At 39.6% G+C, this 22,647-nt stretch overlaps 1 protein-coding gene across 8 annotated transcripts in view; it reads left to right on the top strand.

Moving 5' to 3' along the window:
• Positions 1-3,910: 3,910 nt before the first annotated feature.
• The window catches only part of MIA2 (MIA SH3 domain ER export factor 2), a 42,342-nt gene continuing 23,605 nt past the window's right edge, over positions 3,911-22,647 (top strand). For 2 of the 8 annotated variants that reach the window (XM_056347817.1, XM_056347816.1), the window contains exons 1-14: positions 3,911-3,983; positions 4,069-4,206; positions 5,669-5,802; positions 7,117-7,203; positions 7,544-8,705; positions 12,441-12,656; positions 12,782-12,879; positions 15,962-16,093; positions 18,649-18,670; positions 18,778-18,866; positions 19,267-19,338; positions 20,027-20,137; positions 20,348-20,419; positions 20,845-20,949. In XM_056347817.1, the coding sequence (XP_056203792.1) occupies positions 3,962-3,983; positions 4,069-4,206; positions 5,669-5,802; positions 7,117-7,203; positions 7,544-8,705; positions 12,441-12,656; positions 12,782-12,879; positions 15,962-16,093; positions 18,649-18,670; positions 18,778-18,866; positions 19,267-19,338; positions 20,027-20,137; positions 20,348-20,419; positions 20,845-20,949 (2,460 nt within the window). In that variant the 5' untranslated portion in view covers positions 3,911-3,961. Of the gene's footprint in view, positions 3,984-4,068; positions 4,207-5,668; positions 5,803-7,116; positions 7,204-7,543; positions 8,706-8,913; positions 11,695-12,440; positions 12,657-12,781; positions 12,880-14,259; positions 14,431-14,832; positions 15,119-15,961; positions 16,094-18,648; positions 18,671-18,777; positions 18,867-19,266; positions 19,339-20,026; positions 20,138-20,347; positions 20,420-20,844; positions 20,950-22,647 lie in introns of those variants that run through there. The other 6 variants (XM_056347818.1, XM_056347821.1, XM_056347822.1 and 3 more) reach the window with 6 other exon arrangements.

Below are 22,647 nucleotides of genomic sequence, written 5' to 3'. Positions count from 1 at the left end.
GATGAAGTAGAATGTTCTTTCAGTACAAATGGACGCAGTGGGCAAGCTCCTCAGGCTTCCCCCTTCTCAACAAGTTTGATACTTCATTCTGATTCTTCAGTCCACTTGCTACTTCAGTATCCTATCTGCTTCTGCTTCTCTACAGCTGAGAATCATTTTTAGTTCATGTCAGTAGTCTCCAACTGTATTTCCTTGCCTTCAGAGGAATGCGGTGATTTAATGTGCCTTATTTTTTGAAGGTCAAGCAAAAGTTCAAATGTCTTATTGAAGTTGTTAAAAACGGCCAGAACAAACTTTTATACGGAGTAGCTGAGTAAACGCTACTGTTTTGCATGTTTTAACTAATTTCACATTTCAAATTGCCTTTGGAGGCCATTATAATTTTGTTGATTGATTACATACTTGGTTTTTTCCCCTAAAATGGAATATTCTGAAGGTTTCTTGCGTTGAGCTTGAGTGATTCACTGCTATAGTGTATTTGCTGTATGGGCTTTCATGGCTGATGCTGTAGTCGTTATGCAAAGCTAGAGAAGCAGGCTGCTAGTCAGAAGCCAGCTGTTTCAGAGGAGCTGATTAACAGGGTTTATAAAGACAGTGTGGTGGGTCCTGGTAGCCCAGCTAGGGATTGGGTTGATTACATTGTTTCAGGTATATACAAGCAGGGTTGTTATTTTTATACAAGGTGAAAACCAAGGTTTGTTGCCAAGTGTGGAGCTGGTGGTGTCTTTGATAGTTTCGTGTTTGTTAGAAGAAACTTCCTGTGAGGTTGAACTGTGCTGTCAATTAATAGTTAGCCTGGGTAAATCTCAGGGGCTCGGTGCGACATAAACATCAGTGTGTGGTAACTTCATCAGAACAAAGCTTTCTAAAAGGTATTCCAATCAGTGTACCACTAGAGAAATAGTACGAGAGAGTAGTATGCTGTTAGCACAGTATTACATACAGACCTTTGTCTTTATAAAGCAGTAGTATTTTCAGTAATTATTACATTTGACCTCTGGGTTCCATCCTTACCCTGAAACCATTTCAGAGCTGTGGGTAGGGCTGAGACCATGAGTGCAGTCAAGTAGCTGACAATTTCAAGACTGAATTTGATGCAACAGTTAAGGGGTTCTGAGAATAAAGTGTAGATAGCATAGAGGTAGGAAACGATTAAAGCACTTTCTTAATTCCCTTCCCCGTAGTGGTGAGTCAAGATCAAAGGAAAAACACTTTGTTCTCTTCACTCAAGTCATGTGGAAAAAGGAATGATAGAAAAAGGGGAAAAGTAGCGAGATGCTTTATGTGAGTGGGCAACGTACCATGTATGCTCTATGCCTGTCTTGTGGAGGCTTCCATCACATGGTCCCTTCTACCCTTAAGTATAACTTCAGAGGGATGTTTGGGGGGTGTTTGTTTGTTTGGGGTTTTTTAGAGCTTTTATGCTATGCACTGACTCTATACCATTTACTTTTTTCATTAGCGTTGTTTGTCTTTGTAAGTGTAGTAGTCCCCACATTTGTTGCTTCAGTTCTGCAGAACAGAAAGCTCTCACTATCTGCTGTACGGCTTTCAACTTTGTCCTTTGGAAGCCACCTGTGATAAACTCCACAAATCTTACTCTTTGACTCTAGTTCAAAGGTGATTAGAAGTTACACTTGTATAATGTCTGCCAGTACAGGATTTGCACCTAGAAGGAAAGAATATTTTATATAAATATGATTTATTATTGAAGTTACTAGAGGAACAGAGATCAGAGCAATGCTTATCAGGCTTTTAACAGCTTCAAACCTAGAAGAATGATTGTTGAGACTAAGGGACACTGAGCAGTGCCCAGAATAACCTGAAAACTGCAGATGCAGATTAAACTGAGTAGCTAAGATGAGCTGCAAGATTTTATCTCCATATAAAGACTTGAGAATTAGTTCTAGGTGTCCATACGAAACTCAAGTCAGAGTCTTTTTCAGAGCTGTTTCGACAAACATAGTAATAACGTGCAGATCTCAAGGTGTGGGTCGGATAGTTTGCTTTCCCACACAAACTTGCTTAAGTATGTAATATTAAGTGCCAGAATACCTGGCTTTTCCATTTTTAGGTGAATGGGATCCATGTTACCAGGCTCAAAAAGGGGCTGTTGGCCTTTCTAGGCCCATTACTGGGCTTTGCCCCACGTTCCGTGGTTGGTGTGCAACGTTATGAAAGACCAGTTGTTAATCTTAGTGGGAAAGAAGTGTCCTTTTTTTGATATTGCACAATATACTTAGTATACATATAGAGTCCTCCCAGTATATGTTTCTTGTATATTTCTTGTATATTCCTTCTTACCAATCTGTCCTAATCTGTAGAGACTTGGGAATGAGAAGAAGAATTAAAAAAAAAAAAGCCTGTCTAATTTTTCTGCTCACCCATTTTTTTTGTTTGTCACGTTTTAGCTGCTTGGACCCCAAGGAAGGTCCCGGATTACTGACCCTCTAAGTAACACAGGATCCAGGGAAGTGAAGGGGGATGTTGATGCTGGGGATGGGGCTGCATCAACACTAGTCAGGAGCGAGTGTGGGGTGCCAATCGATAGCGTATTCTGCCTGGTGCACAAGGCAGCTCTCCGGTGGATTACCTAACAGCAGAGGCAGCTGGTCATAGGATAGGTCTGTCTGACTACCGGGTCACGTGGCAAAGGAAGGGGCCAAAGTGTTAGATTGCAACGGGAGGATATGTCACCCACACTGATTTTTTTTGTTTGCCGGACATTGCTGGTTAACATGACCCGGGCTCACACTGTGCCCTCTCCCAGCCTCCAGGCTGTTTGCTGGCTGGATGAGGCTAAGCGCCAGCGCATGGCAGGTTGGAGTTGTGGAGCAGGAGGGTGGGGGAGCCTATGCTGCAAGTAGGATACAGCTTAAATTCATGGAAAGAGAAAGCAGAACAAATTCTGTGTGAGTCATGCTCAGGACCAAAGGAGGGGCAGGCCTACTAGGAAGCATGCGAGGGCAAATATCAGGCTGGGAAGGGATGCAGGGCTTGGGGTGCTATCAAGAAGGGAGGGAGAGGAGGCTGCCTCATGCAGGAGGGAGGGAAAGGAAGGGCGAAGCCCCTGTTGTGTAGATAAATTAGACGTACTGTGTTAAGGTCACCAAGGAAGTGTGAGATGATGACGTGAGCCCTCTGAAGCAAAGCTTACTTCTAACACAAACCTCTCTGCAAGTTTTCATCTATAGCACAACTTCATACCTATATAACCAGTGTACAACTCCCTGCGTAATTAATGCTTTAAAGCATAACCTGTGTTTGAGAAAACATTATTTATAACTCCATATTGGATAACAGGTTGCTAAGAAACAGAGGGTATTCCTTAAAAAGCAGGAACGATCATCTGCTCAGCTTTGATAAATTGCTCTGTGATATTTGTGGAGATGGCATATGGATTCTCTAGTTGTCTTAAGAGGCTGAAAACTGCCAAGCACCTTTAAAAAAATTCAGAGTAGAGTAAGTATTCCCCATGCTAAAGGATTTTACTTGGCATCCAGTGTGTGTGAGAAAACTCCAAAAGAGTATGTGGGAAAAAATTCTGTTCCTATAAATAATCCAAAACATATCAGTGCACACAAAATATAGTTTATTAAACAAAACAAAAAGCTAGAAATTTTTTAGTACCTATATTAGCAATCATGCAAAGCAATATATGCATAAAATGGCTAGTCCATCTTAAAATCAGATGGAAGATGTGTATTAAAAATGCATTCATAATCTGGAAAAAATCCTAAAACAATTGTTTGTTGAATTTCCCCTAACACAGTCTTTCACCAGCTCAGTACAAAAGAACCTAGCTGATGGAGGCTAAGTTTTTATGTGACCAGAACTAGTTTCTTTGTATTCAAACATCAGTCTAACTATCAGAAGATAGTTAATTATTAAACTTATGCATATAATCAGGACACCTGACTGTGCAGATTGTTAGCAGGTTAGCATAGTTCTGTTTAAGCGGATGAGAGAAGGAAAACGGGATTGTAAGTTTCTTTGCAATGTTTTGTTAAGCTAAGAAAAATTAAGTAGAAAATTCTTGCTAATCGCATATAGATGCAATTTCTACAGTTTCAGTGTGTTCTAGGTTTAAAATGTCAAGGATCTTGGATCAGAGAATTTTGCTGCTAGTAATTTCATTTTCAACAAGTCTGCACTGTACAAAGGTACTTTCAGAATGGAAGAAGTGTGGTGATCGGGAATGTGAGAGTAAGTAACAAAGTTTTTTTCAAAAGGAGTCTATGGTGTATGTGCAGCTATTACAAATCGTAATGTCAAAATTAGCAATGAAACAGACTGAAAATGAGTAGCCATAGAAAATATTTGTTGTCAATATACTAAGTTTATGAGCAACTGGCTTGAACTTTTCAAACAGAAAGAAAAAAATACTTGCTGGATCGCATTGTGTAAGTATGTAAAGACCAAAGTTCAGTAATACTCTTGAACAGCTAATTTTTCTGAGGTTTCCTCAAAACGGGCAGCGTAAAGCAGCTTTAAAGTAGTTTTAACTCATTCTTTACAGGTACAAAAGGAATTAAAAAAAATAGTAGGTTACAAACTGAGAAAGAAGACTATATGTCTTGTGGCTTTAGTACATTCACAGCCCATTCAGTAAAACTCTGTTTTTTTCTACTGTAAGCAAACTGTTTGGTCTCATTTTTTGGTAATCCTTCCTACAAAAGGCCCTGTTAATATTTCCCCTTTACTTATTTTTTCTTCTTTGCCATGCAGTAAGAGCTGTAACTAGTTACGGAATTCCCGTGGAGTAAATATCTCTGCAGCAAGCGGAGCCACTGAATCACAAGTGGGCAGCAATAAATAATGCGCCATTTATTATCCATTGATTACCATTGTGATACCTGTCGTAAGCATATGTAATTGAAGCTGTTTCTAAGCTGCCTCCATTGGTCTGGCAGCCTTACTTGTTGCACTTTCAATGCAGGTAGCTTGTCCTGAAGAGGGAGAGACCTTAGATTTCCTCTGATCTTCGTTATCCTGGTGGAGCCACACTGACCTCGGCAGGTTCTGGATGCGCAGAGGTGTCTCTTTTTGTGGAACAGGCTCCAGACTGCCCAGAGCACATCAGTAGTGGTTTCGGTGGGGAGAAAGGGGCGGAGACAGAGAATTTAAAGTCATTCAAATTGAATTGGAAACTTTGGTTTTGACAGTGTGTTTAAGGTTTATATTGCTTAAACTTACCTATTGTCTCCATAAGATAAATATATTCAAAAGGGAGGACAACATCCCTAAAATAATTACTAGATTTAACTTAAGACTCTCTAAATCAGACAACTATAAATATCCCTGGGAAATATCTCTTAGTTGTTTAGATCTGGCTTTAGTAGTTGAACTTGCTAATTCTCCACAGGCATCTCAGCATTGAAAGCTTGGCTGAGTGAGGACTGGGAAGTGCCCGTATAGAACAAGGCCTTTTCTCCTTGATGCCTGTAGCAAACAAGAAAGAAAACAGGACAGGGCTGCTTTTTCCATTTGTTGTTTTCCACTTGATGATATAAATGGATTAGTATCATAACAAAGCACATATTGGTGTATTAACAAACATTTTAATGTATTTTTATATATCAGACTTCCTCAGTAACCTATCGGACTTCAGACAAAATGGTTGCTATACTTTCTTTCTTTCTTTCTTTCTTTCCACATGCTATTGCAGCGGCAATGAGCAGAGTTCAAGCCACTACAGACTACTTAGGGCCTGACTGCCGGTATCTTAACTTCAAAACAGGGGAAGAGATAATGGTATACTCCAAACTTTCAAGGAAAAATGAAAACTTGTGGACAGGAAGTGTAAGTACTTCAGTCTGAAAGACTTTTGCCATAAATAATTTAGATAGCATAATAATAGCATAACAACTGCAGTTTGCTTGCTTCCAGAGATCTTCCATCTCTTTTTGTAATATTAGCCAGTCATGGATCAACACAGTGCTTGGGAGATGGGTTATTATCTTCATATAGAAAAGAAAAATCAAACCTTGCAAAGATCATTCACAGAGTTACAAAGTCAAGATCACAATCCAAGTTTCCAGTCTCCCTCATCTAGTGATTTGGCTATAATGATTTCATCTGGTTCCCTTAAAAACACACAGGTCTATCAGGTCAGGTACCTACCTATGGGTAGGTAAGGGTCTGTGGGTAAGAAGGTTTTACAGTTGTTTAATCAGCAATCCAGTATTGGGACCTGACTTCACAGTTCAGTGCCCAGCAAAAGTTCCCAGAGAGGTTACCACACGTATTTGATTTGGAACAACTGGCAATGTAGTTACAACAGCCATGTGGTTATGTTATATCTAAGAAGGAACAGATACGCTGATTCAAATCCAACTGCTAATAAAACGGTGCAAGTGGTTCAAAACCAGAAGATACTGGTAGGCTTTTTTTTTTTTTTTTTTTTTTTTTTGTAAAAGATCTATCACATTTATTGTTTAACAGTGAAATTCTGTCTTCCGTTTTTCATCCAAGAGTATTTTTGCAGGTACCTCACTCTTTCTTGCTTTCCAAGATGTATTGCTCCATTAAAGGCTATGTACAATGCTTTGATGTAAAGCCAGTGGTTGACTTCTTAGTCAGACCGAACCTTACTTGATTCTTTTGGGCATTACCATCAACATGTGCATTATTTTGTATATAATTGCCATCTTTTTTCACCGTTTTCTCTTCAGCTGGCCTCTTACCTGAATTTCATATCCTACTTTTCTCGTAGCTTATTATGGGTCATTAATTATTAAGGCACAATTTTTCTCCCGGTGGACTCAATGGGAAATTTGCAGCCAATTTTAGTAGGAGCTGGTGGACACCACCTGTGCACACAACACTGACTTCAGTTGCAGCAGTGTTAAGGCTACTGGTTTGGTTCTGCACAAAGACTTCTTCATAAAAATAATACAGAAAATAACAGGATGGAGTAATATACTTTCCCTTGCTCTCTGACACGGCAAATGGAACACTTTTTTGAAGAAAAAATAAATCAATCTTTTGACCAAACAAAATGAAGGGGTAGGGGGAAGCCCTAGAAACTTATTATTTGTACTTTTCTAGAACATATGCAAGCACTAACGTATCACTGAAGTTTAAATACTCTCATTCCTTTTATATTTTTTACAGAAAGGAAAGGATTTTGGATATTTCCCAAAAGATGCTGTGAAGGTTGAGGAAGTTTTTATCGTGGAAGAAGTTGAAGTGCTCACTAGGGTAAACCAACATCACCAGATTTTCCAATGTAGTTCACAGCGACTGAAAATTTTAATATTCAGTTAGAAATTCAAGTGTCGATGCATATTTTATTTCAGATAATTCAAACCATATTTTTTTCATTATTGTTCCATTTACATGTTTATTGTCCTCTAAAATAATTTTTATTTAATTAATTATATAGAACCATTAGGAATAATATGATTACTTCCAGTCCCTTATGTAAAGCTGCACACACATGTAACTACACAGAAAGAGAATAAAGATATAATGCTGTGCTACACAGTACTGTAGAAAATTACACATGAAGACATTTTAAAAGTTAATATTGTTCTTTTAGGAAACTGATTTCCTTTGTCTTCACGGAGATAAGTACACTCTTGAAAATGAAGATAGCACATCACATGGTCACAACAAAGAAAGAGAATATTCATCATCTGATGCCAAATCAAAGCTGCAGGAAGATGAACTCTTCAAACATACAAAAGACTCCATGCAAAAGGAAGAAAGAGCTGAATCGGTTTCTGAAAATGATTCCACAGAATCTCACACTCAGGAGGAGTCGGCAAGCAAAAAGTTGGTTAGAAAAAATGAGAACAGAAAAGATGATACCGAAGAGCAAGAAATGCAAAACAGTCTCCCACTAGAGACCATTCCAGCTCAGTCCAGTTGGATTGCAGGATGGTTTACCATGGGAAGTAAAAGCGATGAAGAGCCCTTAACAGCCATTACTGAATCTTTGGAAGAAAATACATACCGAGGCAGAAAAATATTGGTAACTGCTGAAAATGACTTACAGGAGCCAAATGACAAGGAGGAACAAGAACCCCCAGCATCTGTTTGGTTTCAAGGTGGATTGACAGACCTTCTGTATTTTGCTGACAAAAATGTGGACATTGGTTTGGCATCAGAAAAAAATGAATCACCAATCAATGATGTTTCTGGTGTGCCTGGACACTCCAATAATGAACAGGAAACAACAGTCACAGAGTTACTGACAGAAGGAGAAAAGAGCGAAAGCCAAGAATCCAAACTGAATTGGTTTAATTTGGATTTAAGTAATATTCTTAATTTTGGCCTTGCTGAGAAAGATACAATTGCAATGGAAGACCAGCAAAGCAGAGAAACAGAGGATGAAGCAAATAAGGATGAAGAAGTGCAGACTATAGACCAGGAAGAATCGCACATGGACAAAGAATCAAAAGAGATGGTTAAAGCAGTGACAGATGAAGAAGATGAAGAGAAGAATGCACAAGAAATAACAGATTCAAACAGTAACATGCCAAATCCTGGGGAGATACCAGCAAGTGTGCATACCCTTCAAGACACCAAAAGCATGTCAAGTAGTGGAGAATCCTCTTTTGATATACTAACAGGTGACAAAGAGAAGCCAATAGAACCTCACAGTTCAGAACAAGACTTTGTATCAAAAAGCCAACTGCTGGAAAACACTGAAGCAAAAAAGAGAAACCAGGAGTCAGACAGCAGACATGACCATTCAGGTTGGTATACAAATACCTCTAATAGTTTTATTAATTATAACATGGACAAGTATGATAATCAACAGGCACATAAACAATTGCATCAGATCATATTTCTTCTTCTCCTAGCCCACCTCAAAACTGTGATCCCTCAGACACAAAAAATACAGAAGAAAATCCTGACATAGCTGAAGAACAGAACCATTCCTTCTCTTTTAGTCGTTTTGCAGACAGAGTTTCAGAATTCAACAGCCAAAAAAGACCAAGTGCAGAATTTGCAAGATTATGATAAAAAAAAAAAGATATTTTTTAAGTGAAGAAGCCCCTCAAACTGAAAACCACAAGGAAATATTACAAGGAAATAATAACAAGTAAATCAGAGAGTTAGCGAGCAGTTGTCTGAAAAGATGAGGGTGCAATCCAAGAAAGCAATGTGTTCCTCGCTAGCTGTGCAAAATAATGAATGCAGTCATGGAAAAGCAAAACATTTTGTCAAATTAGTAATAGTGATGCTTCCAGATTTTATCTGTTGAAACACTAGTGCAACCTGAAGTATCTCAAAGACAGCATGTACCCTTGTTTAGTTACTCCAGTGCTAAAGATGATGTTTCTAAGAGTAGTGAAGGTCAGGAAAACACCGATATAAAAGGTTATTATAATGACTCTGTCTCCAAAGATTCTCTGTATTTACCTTCAAAATTGAATTTTGAAAATACAGTGGAAATTATACCTCATCTGCAGGGAGAATAAAAAATGGAAACAGTTGAAACAGTGCAAAAAGAACAAAATAACCTCAACACTTGTATACAAGAACCTCTAAATTCAGAAAACAAATTACCAAGTTATAGGGAACTACCAGGAACTGCAGATAATCATCTGGGCATCGAGAAGACCCATGGGACAGCGAACAAAGTCTTACTTTGGAAACATCTGAGAACCAGTCAAATGATGTGACACAGATCAAAATTCAGTATCAAAAAGCCAGTTCAAAATGGATGATGACATAAAAGAGAAAATTCACTAACCAGGGAACAAAAACGACCCACTAGGGTTTTATGAAAACATCATCAAAGATTTCAGTCAGGATATTTTGAATGATGAACAGGATCAGAAATCTGAGGAGTCCCAAGAACTGATTGCAGACCAACATTTCTCTCCTTACCCCTCATCTAGTGGCTTCAGTTTAACAGGCACCAAAACTTCTGAAGAAACTGGTCACTTGGAGAATTACAGAGTTTCAGAATGGAAGGTAAAACTTGCTTGCTGAGAATAGAAGAACTAAGTTTCCATAATAATAATAAAAAAGGCCTCAATTTAAGCCTCAATAAAATACTATTATGAAAAGAAACTGAAGCCAAACATAATGAATGAGGTGAGTTATACCTCCAAAAAGAATCATCTTTCTCTTCAGCTGGCAGTGCAAAATAACAGAATAAAAATTAAAAAAAAAACCAAAACAACAAACCAAAACCCAACAAAATCTACCAGATTAGTAAAGGACAGGACAACACTTGGTGCTCTTGCCTCTCAGGAGAGAAGCTACAAACTGAAAAAATTCCTATAAACATGCAACATCAGAAAGTTGAAGCAGAAATAACACAGGAAGATTCATGCTCCCAACATGAGCTTCTGGTACCAAAGAATGGGTCAGAGGACAGTCCTAATCCAGATCTTAGAAAGAAATACAAAAATTACATGTGATATAGTAAAAGAAAAGACTATTCTGTAACATCAGATTTAGGCACATCAGGCCATTACAACAGTGCAAGATACAAATACATAGAAAATGAAACCGTTTTGGAACACATCATCAAAAGACAAAATAATACCAAAGTCTTCAACTGAATTCAAGTAAAAAAAAAAAAATTATAAAGAAAATGTATTAACAACAAAAGCAACAGAGCAGTCACATGGTATTAGCCTGACTGAGTATGAACTTTTACCCTAGAAGCTTTCTACAATAGAAGACAAATTTAAAGAAAAAAAATATAGCATGTCCAATTAGTATCTCCTCAAACTAGAAATTCAGATTGCTATTAAAAAAAACCAGATTAATTAGATCTTGGAAACCTGGGATTGCTCAGAAACCTGGCTGATAAAGTACATGTTGAAAAAGAAGACACTGTTGTAACTGAATAATACTGAAAAATTAATTGCTGTGACTAAAACAAGATAGGAGGCAGAAAGAAAAAAAGAAAGAATCTGAAAATCAAAGAGAGTCCAAGTCCAGGAACGTAAACAATAAAAATCATATTCTCACAGAAAGGGTTCCGGATAGTATTTTTACTAGACCATCAGGGTTCTTTGAAAATATATTTAGTAAAACTAATAATTAAGCCTATAGAAAAAGAGTTTGAGGATGCATGTTTTGTCAAAAAAAAACCCAAATGAAAATAGGGATGACACTGGGGCTGGTAGAATTACATGCTACACAGAAGAATGAGACGGAGTTAAGAGAAAAGGAATCTGAACAAGAAAAAGATACTACTAAATCTGCAGAAGATGCAGAAAATGATTAAATCAATTTAGAAATAATGCAAGATAAATTTGAGGAAGGACAGCTTGGCATTTTGGAAAAAATACTGCTGCAGAATCCAGCAAAAACAAGCAAACTGGCAAAACCATAGTAAGGCAGACAGAGTTCACGTTCCCAAACCCAAGGAAAACCAGGCAAATATTGTATGAGAAACACTCAGATTTACCAAACCTGTGGATTACATTCCAACAATTTTATTTAAAGTTAAGATACTAAGCAACCTGCAGAGCATCTCTGCAAGGGAAGCAAACTGATGCAGCTGCACCAGCAATTTGAAAAGATTCTTCGAAATCACAGCTTAACTCACATAAGGACAACACTTTGCAGAGGAAACAGGTGATTGTGTCTGCACAAAGGGGCGCAATTTCAACATTGGGCAAGAAAAATGTATGGAAAAAAGGAATGTTCCTCTAGAGCTGCCAGAGCTTTTGTCTGCTATAACAATTAAGTGTGCAGCCCAAATTGCAGCTAAAGGTACTGGGCTAATGCTTCCCTATCAGTGATGTAGCAAGAACAAAATGTGCTTCGTTTGAGGGAAAAAAATACAACAGCTACAACACTGTCTCCTTCTGGTGATTGGAAATGAAGTGGTAGCACACCTAACTAATAGTAGTTAATGACTTACTTATGATATTTTGAGGATCTAATAGTGCAGATTTAGTTAATGCAATGGTAGCAGTTAAAAGCCAGCTACTCTTCCTCACTTTTGACTATTGGACTATTATTTGTGATGTGTATCTTTGGCCAGTACTGGCTTGAAGCATAGAATTAAAAAATTAATTAATTTTTAATTTTATTTTTATTTTCTCACATCGGCCAAGCAAAGTGTGGGGTTTTTTGAAAATGGTGTTTCATTGGCATCAGGCAATTTGCTCCAAGTCACTGAAACTGAGGAAGCTGGGTGCCTTCTGCACAAGCATGCCTGTAGTTTCTTGTATTTCACAGTGAAGTGTGTTAGACTGTGGAAAGTTGTTAATCTTTAATCCTACATCACATTTTTAATTGTTCTTTTTGTAAAGCTTTTTCCAGTTTGTTTGAACAAGCATTTCTTCAATCATAAATGCATAGCATATTTTTACTCCAATGTAAACGGTCCAGTGTTTGGCTTTAAGTTGAGGAAAATAAAAATAAAAAACCTCTGTAGAGGTTAATATCTTATAAAAGCCTGTAAGTTGAATCCTTTGAAAATAAACATGACTTCCTTTCACAATTATTTGCAGGAATAGGCACTAGAAGAAAGCTGCTAGAAGAAACACCAGAGGAGTATGAAATGAATGCAGCTGCAGACAAGGACTGTGACAGTGACCAACACTCAAAAGCAATAGCAATTCTTGCAGTAAATTCTGAAGAAAAAATGGACAGTTCAGTAGCTGACTTCCCATTTGATGTCAAAAAGCCTTTCTCAGATGCCATCCAGAACTATGTTCCAAGTAATGGTAAGTTTAAGTTTCTTAATTTTAAGGAAAATAAACCTGCAATCTTAAAAAGAAGGTTGGAATTATATTGATAATTGTAATGTAAAACCTTTTTTTTTTTTTTCCCCCCCTTATGAACAAACCAGGAGGCTGGATATATCAGATACTTCTCTGCTTAAATGCTCTTGAGATCAGGGAATCAATAAAATCTGTATTTTCAGCATTCGCAAGTATTATCAAAAAGGTAAGAGTTCTTTATGTGATACAATGTTGACATTAGTGCAAAATTAAGCCAGTTATTGGTTGTGTTCTGCAACAAAGTGCCCCTAGAAAAAGAAAGGAAAAAAACCCCTTCCCCTTGCTTCTGAGGGTATCTGAGAACCTAAATGAGATAGAATAAGAAAATGTCAGGTTAGCTACTGTTCATCTGCCTCTAGAGTTTGCACTGCAGTATCTGATGAGCTTAGTGTGCTGGGGTTTTTTTTACAGAACAGCCAGGAAAACACTTTTGTGGTCAAAATACCAGCATTTGGTGTGGGTTTTTTACATGAAACTCACAGCTCCCTCCAGTTCCCATAACAGTACTGACTAAATTTGCTTGGACTTAGAAAGTTTGTGTTAAATAGGTAAAATAACCAGAATAATTCCATTAAAAGGTAATTTCAAAGCCTTGATTCCCAAATATTCCCATAGTTCATAGTTGCATTTAAAAAATAATTTTCTAAGCAAATATGTAAGATACAAAATGGGATTATGATTGCTATGGGGATGTCTTTAAGTATCAAAATGTAGGAACAGAGTGAAGGTGGACAGTACTGGACATAACTGCATAGGCAACAATGTGGCCACAGGAATGTGAGAAAAGGTAGATGTTGTTGCACTGTCCCCTCTAAACCGAAGAGTAATATCAGGTGAAGTGGTATATGGTAAAATTCATTAATTTCGGTACTTTGGTTTAACTTTGTTTAGATTGGATAAATGATGTTTAAGAACCACATACATTTGTTCCCGATTTCCAGTGTACTTACATAGACTCTGGCCATGTAAATGCTAAATGTAAATGCTGCTCAATTGCAGCCTAGGACAGGAAAACTGAAGGATTTTTTTTTTCCCCCTCTCATGAGCCAGACTGGATTTCAATACTCATTGATAGTTCACTGTATGGCCAAAATCATTCTTGCATTGTTTGATACGGCCAAAAAAGGCACTTGCACATTCTGCCCATCATTGTCTCTTAGTTGGTACCAGCTTTGCAGGCAAGTCGCTCACCTTGCACTTCAAAAATAGAATTAGTGTATGTTGGGGGAAAAAAGGGTGCATGTGGAAAAATAGTTATGGAAAAAAAGAATACAAAAACAGCCCTGGTGAATGATGATAAAGAACCCATTGCCAAGTGGCATTGCAGCTACCGTTCCTCGCATCTTCCCGTGCATTTGTGTATCAGCAGCCCCGGTACGATGGATTTGTAACAAACTCAGCTGAAGAAAACTAGGTTAAATTATATTGAACTGCCCCGAGCGTGAGGCGCGGTACCCCGGCGGCCGTGGGGCGCGGTACCGGCTGCGCACGTACACAAGGCACTTGCGCAAGCGGCCGCCGGTCCTTCACCCACCTGTTGCCCTCCCCGCCCTCCCGCCGGGCGAATGGCGGCGCCGGCTCCCGGTGTGGGCACAGGGCGGCCAGGCGGCACGTCTCCCCGGCCGGAGCCAGGCCTCTCCCCGGGAGTCTAGCCCTCAAGAGTTTTATTTCTGTAAAGACACGGGTGCGGATGGACGCAGCAGGCTCCAGCGGGGAGGTGAGTTTCCCCGCGCAGAACGCCGACGGGGAGCGGGGTCAGGTCCCTGGCCAGCGGGGCCCCGTTGGTGCGGCGGGCGGGGGCCGGAGCCGTGCGTTCGCCGAGGGGAGCGGCCGGTTCTTCCCGCCTGCGGCCGTGACGCGAAGGCAAGGTCTGGCGGGAGAGGTGCGGGAGAGCCCAGAGCCGCCGGGCTGCCCCGGGGAGGGCACCCCTGCGGCCCAGCTGCCCCGTCGGCTCTGGAGCTCGGAGCCGCGCCCGGAGGCACCCCGCTCCCCGGGCCGAGGAGGAGCGGTGAGGCCTGCGGCCCGCCGCCGCCATGGCACTTACACCTCCCCCGGCGGTGGTATCTCCCGCTCCCTCCCGCCGGTGGTGGTGTTGCGCCCCCACTCCTGTGGCAGTGGTACAGCCCGCCGCCCCCTTCGGGCCCCCCCGGCCGCTCCCACTTGTGCCCGCGCTGCTCCCCCCTCTCCGTGGTTTGCACCCCCCGCCCGGCGGCAGTGGTACAGGCCGGTTGTCAAGCGGCGAGGCGGAAGGGGCCGCGCGGCGGAGGGCCGGGGCGGCCGCCCGCGGTAAGATGGCTGCCGGCGGCCGCGGCGATGCTTTGGACGTTGCCACCGCCAGCCTCTGGCTTGGCCTGCGGGAGAGCGCGCAGCGCTACTGCGGCTGGGTCTTGGAAGGGGCTCGCAGGGTGAGTGCGGGACCCGCCTCCGCCCGGGGCCGGCGGCTTGTGCAGCGGTGTTGGGGGAAACGGCGCTGCGGGGGGCGGCGAGGGGCTGGGGCCTGAGGGAAGCGGCCCGCACCGGCCTGTGGCGGGGCCGGGCCGCGCCCGTCCTGCTGAAGCTGTGGCCGCTGGGTCGAGAATAATGGGGGTCTCTAAAAGGCAAAGCGGTGGCACGAAGGCTCCCTGATGGCACATGCACGCACACCCCTCTTGGCCTGAGATGGGGGCAGCCTGACCGGTTTATTAAAGAAATCAAGATTAAGGCTTTGCTGCACAGTAACACTTTCTTAAACAGAGGGCACACGTAGTACGTGAGCTGCATTCAGCAGGTTATATCTTTGAGTAAGTAGTGACATCCGTTTGCAAATAGAACCTGAGTTATTTAAGTGTTTAAAATGTGTTGAAGCATTAACTGTGTTTGTACAAACCCAACATACTGAACTTGGTTGAGCAGATTTTTTTACCAGTAAATCATAAAATTCTTATTAGCATTGATTCTTCCAACAGTGAAACATGTAGACAACTCACTGGAGAATTTACCGTAGGTGTTAGGTTCTGAAGGAAAAGTTTTAAGAGCCTTATCTAGTCATCATCATATCTTGCTGGAACTATTATTTTCTTTTTTTTTTTCTTCACTTGGTAAACATATAATTTAAAAATCAAGGGCTTATGTTAACCATTTTCTCAGAGTTCTGAGGAAAAATAGATGTGCAAGCCTTGGAAGTAAACCAAGTCAACATTTAATGTCTGTTTCTGTTGAAAATATTAACCTGTTTTCCTTTAGTTGAAGCTTTTTACGTTGTTTTTCAGGCTGTGGCTTCACTCCCTGAAGACATGAGACCTGGTCCTGATCTGTACGGTTTCCCGTGGGAAATAGTGATTTGTGCTGGCATTGTTGGAGCCTTTACAATTCTCTTGTTCCTGTATAGAAGTTACCAGTCAGTAAGTGTCATGGTTTAACTGCAGCTGGCAGCTAAGGACCACGCAGCTGCTGGCTCGCTCCCCCTGCATCAGGATGGGGGAGATAATCAGAAAAGTGAGAAAACTTGTGGGTTGAGATAAAGACAGCTTAATAGGTAAAGCAAAAGCTGTGTGTGCAAGCAAAGCAAAACAAAACAAAACAAGGAATTCATTCACCACTTCCCGTTGGCAGGCATGTGCTCAGCCATCTGCAGGAAAGCAGGGCTTCATCACAGCTAATAGTTGCTTGGGAAGACAAATGAGACAACTTCAAACGTGGCACCTCCTTTCTTTTTCCCTCAGCGTTACATGCTGAGTGTGCTGTCATATGGTATATCAAGTTGCTCGGTTGGGGTCGGCTGTCCCAGCCGTGCCTCCTCCCAGCTTCTTGTGCACCCCCGGCCTACTTTCTGGAGGGGTGGTGTGAGAAGCAGAAAAGGCCTTGATTCTGTGTAAGCACTGCTCAGCAGTAATGAAAACATCCCTGAATTGTCAACACTGTTTTCAGCACAAACCCAAAACGCAGCCCATAGTAGCTACTATGAAGAAAATTAACTCTATCCCAGACAAAACCAGCACAGTAAGTGTTCAGATTACATGCAGATTGTGTAGAGTGCATTAATGGTTTGAATTGAAGTTGGTATTTTGTTCGAGATATATACTGTTTCAGCATTTTAAATCTGTTGTGATGGAATTTAGAATCCCTCTAAAAGAGAAATTGAGAAGTAGTCAGTTTTGTCAAGACAGTAGGTGTTTGGAGGTGTACCGACTGACTTGTCGTTAGAGGAAATGCAATGAAACTCACTGTAGTAAGGCTTCCTTTTTCTGTCCCTTTGTAATTTCTACACCAGGCTTTCAAAGTCAGCCTTAAATTATTTTCACGGGGTATAGAGGTCTTCCCTAGGGCGTATGTATTGCTGTGTGTATTGATGTCTCTGTGACTACCCTGGCTATAGCCAGGCCAGCTCAGGTCTTTCAAGGTAATTTTAAGCAAAAGCAATCCAGATGGATTCCCATCAAGGGAGACCTTTTAAAACTTTGGACAGTGACCTTGTTTCTGTTTATCGGAACAGTGAACCAATTTACTGTGTGCTGTTGGTGAGTACTAAGCTGATGACTTTGAGAAACACGGTACTGAAACCTTTTAATGCACAAATCAGATTACGTTTTTTGAGGTAAGGGTTGTCTTCTATTGTGAGTAAGTAAGGATCTGCGTAATAACAGCTGCCTACCATACTCTCCTTACTAACGAAATGGGGTCACTGTCCATAATTCAGTATTCTGAATTTCTCCCCAGTTTTTACATACTTCTTAATAGACAGAATGTGATTTTGGTGCTTGGTGTAATGATGCTCATGTTTGAAGATAGGTTGTGTAGCTGTTTAGTTTTTTAGATATGAGCAACTGCATTTTTAGGGTTCTGACATCAACTCAGATCTGGAAAAATGCCACCTTATTCTGCAGCAGCAATTCAGATTGTTTGGAAGGGGATTTGTATAAGTTAATGTACCTGTAATTCGGGTCATTCCTTCTGTTTTCTAGCAGCATCCTTCTAGGTGGTATGAAAGAGGCATTTCAGCTGAAATAAGTCAAGCAGTACCCCTAGTATTGTTTTCCTCCTGCACATGTGACCAAGGCATTAGATATTACAGAAGTTAATGATAGGTTTTTCAGTCATCCATTCTTAAAACTACACTGACTGCTCTTTGAAGAATTAGTGGTTACTTACTCAAAACTAATGGGGCTTGGTTTGGCTTCTTTCTCCTCCCTTTTCTATTACTTGGACTCCCTGGCCTTACCATGGTTTTAGATGAGGAAGAAACAGGGAAAATCTGAGGGACCCATTGTATGTTCGGCACATGATCCTGGCCCAGCCTTGAGAGGAATGCTGTGTTGTAAATTTTGTGTGGGTTCAGCCAAGTTCTGCGTCTGTCACATTGTCCAGGCCATTTGCGACAATTCTATCCCACAGTTGGTTAGATTTTGATTCTAGGGCACTAGACCCCACGTGGCAGTTGCTGATTTGGCACTTCCCACTGAGTTGCATCTGGGCAGGGTGCCCATCAAGTAGTACCCTTACTGCTGCTCTGTTGTGTTTATAATGTATTGGGGGTGGGGGGGTGGGGGTGTCTTTATAGGATGTTACATCTGAGCTGTCATGTGGAGCTCCCCTCTCCCTCCCCTTTTGTTATCTTTTGGCTGTGCATATCCACTAGCACCTTGTGTTGGCACTCACGGTTATGTGATTACTAGACAGAGGTGTGTTGTCAAAGTGATCCAGGTGAAAACTATCCTCCTTTCCCTTCTTCTTTCTCTTTAATTAGAGTGGGAGAAGGACAGGGGAAACACACAGCCATGGAGGGAATAAGAGCAGAGGATGCAATTGCTCATTTTTAACAGCAGCCTGTATTTATATATACTGCATTTAAGTTTCATGGTTAAACTGATATGGAACCACAGCTTAAAAGATTAGTTTTGAGATACTACGCAAGAGTAATTGACCAGATGTTTTCAGTATTCTTTTTTTTTAATTTCAGGTTAGAAGTCGACTTTATGTAGGTAAGCGTATTTTTTAATACTGTTTATTTGGAGTATGACTTTCTTCTTTTTTTTCTTCTTTTAATTATTTGGATGTTGCAACACTTAACTGCCTGCCTTTTTTTTAGGAAGGGAAAAACAGCTTGCCAATAAAATTGCTGAACTAGTTGAAGACAAATGCAAAATTCTTGAAAAACTCAGCCTTTGCAAAAAAGAGGTAATGGTCCTCACTTAATTGCTTTCAGATGTGTCACAGAAAACGGTTCTATTTATCAAGTATTTAAAATACTACACTTACCTAAAAGTAAGATCTTTAAAAGCTTTTAAAATGGTTCTTTAACTGCTTCTTCCTGTCAGTGCCTTTAAGTGCACCAAGGTGTTAGCAGGCTCTACCTTTTAACTCATAATATGATATATTTCACTGGAAGCAATTTTAAAATGTCTTTGTTTTATGTCACTGGAATAACCTACTAGGGCTAAGGCTTTCCTGATTTCCAGCAAGGAGCATTTGTGAATGTTTAGATGGTGGCTATGTTTCAGATTAGAGCATCATGAATTAATGCTATTATTTAAGCAGTTCTTTACGTACATTCTGATGTAAGGTATTTCCTTTTCAGTTTGAAGATTTAGAATTGTCTCTGAAGGATGGTAATGTTATGAGAGAATCAACAGACACATCTTTTTTTGAGGTAAAAAGATAAGTGCAAATGATTAATTTCTACCATTTAAGGCAGTACTTCAGGAAAATGCTGCCACTATTAAAAAAAATCACACCAAAACCAACAAAACCCCAAAACCTTAATTGTTTCCATTGAGAGCATTGTTACTTTAGTCCTGAGTTACTGAAAATGATATAGAAGTGAGGCATTTAAAATGAGATGGCTTTGTAACAATTACATTAAAAGTGATTGATATTAGAGCAAATGGTATATTAGACAGTATTTCATTTTCTAGAAAGTAAATTGTTCCTGTTTCTAGGAGAGTGAATAGTGCATGGAGTATTTTTTTCTCACATCACATTTAATTCAAATATATTTTATAGGCTACTGGAGCATACATGTAAACAAAATCTACCACTACATTGTTTATATCCCTCAAACTGAGAACAGATTTGTAAAAGATTTCTGGAAAATTGAATCAAATACCTAATGGGCTTTATAAAATGTTTGTAACAAAACCCCAAATGGATTTCATTCTGCACCTCAGATCCTGTACAGGTTTTGTTAGCATGCAAGAGTCTCTAGAGTACTTTGCGATTTATCCTTGATAAGGTGAAATTTGTTAAACTTACGTTGCTGTCATATTTAAGACGTACTTGTCTTCATATATAATTAATGTCAAATGTTTTATGTTAACTGTCAAAACAACTTGATTCAGGAAATGCATGAGAAACTGAACAAGTCAAACTCGGAACTCAACCAAGAAATCGAAAATCTAGAAAAAGAACTGGAAGAAGAAAAATCTAAGCAATCAGAAAATGATAACTTGGTAAGAATAAATAGAGTCCTGTCATACTGCCTGTAGCATATTAGAAAAATGACACCCATAAAGGAAAATACACCAGAGAAGAAAAGGGTTTTTTTTACTGATTTGGTAGTAGAACCTTCTTAGTTTGAAAATTAAAATGACTTTATTAATTGCCTAGTCCTTTTTGGTCAAATCTGTGGAAGAAGCTATATGACAACTAATAATTTTCAGGTGGCTGAAATTCAGAAGAAAGTGGAGTCTTTAGAGAATGAAGCAAAATCTATACAGTCACAAATTGATGAGGTATGTCCAGTCAAGTTTCTGTTTTCAAATCTTTGCAATTTCTCTGTTCTGCACGTAGTTGCTGTTTAGGGGTTTGGTTGGTTGTTTTTTTTTTCTATTAAGGGTGCAGAAATAATATGCTGTGTAAAACAAAATACTTTATAAGGCTGAGTAATTTTGTGTGACTTGATTTAGCAACTTCGAATTTCATATAGTGATTGGCATTTATTGGGAAGTAGTTACCTTGTGTTTTCTTTGTTGTCTTACTCCACCATGATATATAGTGTTGCAAAACTACAGTCAGGAAAAACTGTTGAAACTGTAGGGAAAATATGGGAAAATATAGAACGCAGCTGCAAAACCTAAGAAAGTAAGTCAAATGACCATTGTGACTCTGCTTACATCTTCACCTATACTATTTAAACAACATGTTTTATTTCACTTAGGCCAAGTCCACCTTAAAAGTATATCAGGTTAATACAGAGAGACTCAAGACATCCGTTCAAGATGCAGTAGATGAAAACTGCCATCTTCAGGAAAGTGAGAAACAGGTAGGTTCTTCCTAGTTATCCTTACGATATTTTATTTTCTTATGACGCTGTGTAGATATGATTTCTCCAAGGAGCTCACCCTCAACATGTTTGTTAATACCCCTGAGTGTTCTAGGAAATGGTATGAGGATGAGGACATGGCTTTAAAATGATTGTTGGAATAACTTTGTCTGAAATAGTCCTGTTATAAAAAAAGAAATTAGTATTTAGAGGAATATTGTGGGGAAACATGCATAGAGTGAGGAAGAAAGCATGTGGTAATATAAGACTAGCAAGAATTTTGCTGAGACCTAGAGGAAAGCAGAAAGATTTGAGCAAGTCTGCAGCTAGAATCTTTTACAGAAGCAGAGCAAAAATGCTTATACTTGATCCAGAAATTAAATTGCAGAGTATGCAAAAGGCAGGTAAAAAACTTACTGTAGTACAACTGTGGATGAATTAATGAAAAGTTAGGTAGGTAATAAAAAGGGACAGAAAAGACTGTTCCTTCCCAAATTTTAGCTGTTTATTTTCCTCTGTGCCATAGCCAGATCCCAAAGAATGCTGATTATTTTAGAAAGTTCAGTGTATCCAATAGTTGTCCTGTGCAGTAACTGGTTTACAATGAAATTATTCTATTTTTTTTCCTAACAAAAAATATCTCGGAACACTAAATGTTCCATGGAATGCTTTTGGGGCTGGGGTGGGGCAGGGGTTGGGTGGTTTGGGGTTTTTTAATGGCTATGTGCTTATTTTCCTAACTGGTGATCTCCTTGTCTGAACAGTAACCTGATAGGTATCTTGTTGGGGGGAAGGAGGAGAAGTACAGGCCTGTTGGTTTTTAGCAGTCTGATAAAAAGCTGGGGAGTGCTTTAGTCCTCTCCATCAAAACCTTGTGCATGTCAGACTTAGTGATTCAGAATAAAGAAAAAAGGTTACTGGAAATAAAAGATCTGCAGGAGGAATATTTAAGTTCTGACAACTCTGTTATCAGTAAAACTTTGTATTTTCCTCTAATTTTAGGATTACATGTTTGTGACTACAAAAAAAAAAAAAAAGGCAATTTTATTGGGTGCTATGAGTGTAGAAACATTAGATTTGGTGTTAGCACCGTGAGACAAAGTTGCTTGATATTTATTTTCCTTCGGGAGTCTTTGTCTAATGTATACATCCTTTTTGTTTCTGTGAGGAGGAAGGGTCTGGTCTTGGTGCTTTATTTCGAATGTAACAGTATACTTACATAATAAATTTTGAGAATCGGTACACAGAGTTTTCATAGAGAGGGATTTTTTTGGTTTTTCTCTGGTAATGTCTTGGGTTCAAACAGAAATAATCCAATTATTTGTGTGAAAAGAATCTTCTTTCGTTTTAGTAAAAAATAGTACTTAAAGTAAGATAATATTGAGTGCTGACAATGACTCTACATTTTATAGGCAATCATTTTATATCAAGCAAACCCAGGAAAAAAAAATCAGTAAAAACAACTCCCAGAGTGTAATTAATTTGCCAGGTTCCTAGATAAAACTAAGGTTCTTTGCATTCGTTCAAGATAAAATAACCTGGGAATGGTTGTTCCTTAACCATATTATTTGGGATTAATTACTGCACTTTGTTGTTAACTGAGCTTTGTTGCAGTTTTTAGTATTTTGAGACATTTGTGTATATTGTATTTTGATAAACCTGATGAGAGTTGATGGTACCTGATAAGGAAGGAGGAGA

This window comes from Falco biarmicus, chromosome 7 (assembly GCF_023638135.1).
Source record: "Falco biarmicus isolate bFalBia1 chromosome 7, bFalBia1.pri, whole genome shotgun sequence".
Classification (NCBI taxonomy): Eukaryota; Metazoa; Chordata; class Aves; order Falconiformes; family Falconidae; genus Falco; species Falco biarmicus.
The sequence above is the reverse complement of the archived record's forward strand: the minus strand, read 5'-3'. Positions and strand labels throughout refer to the sequence as shown.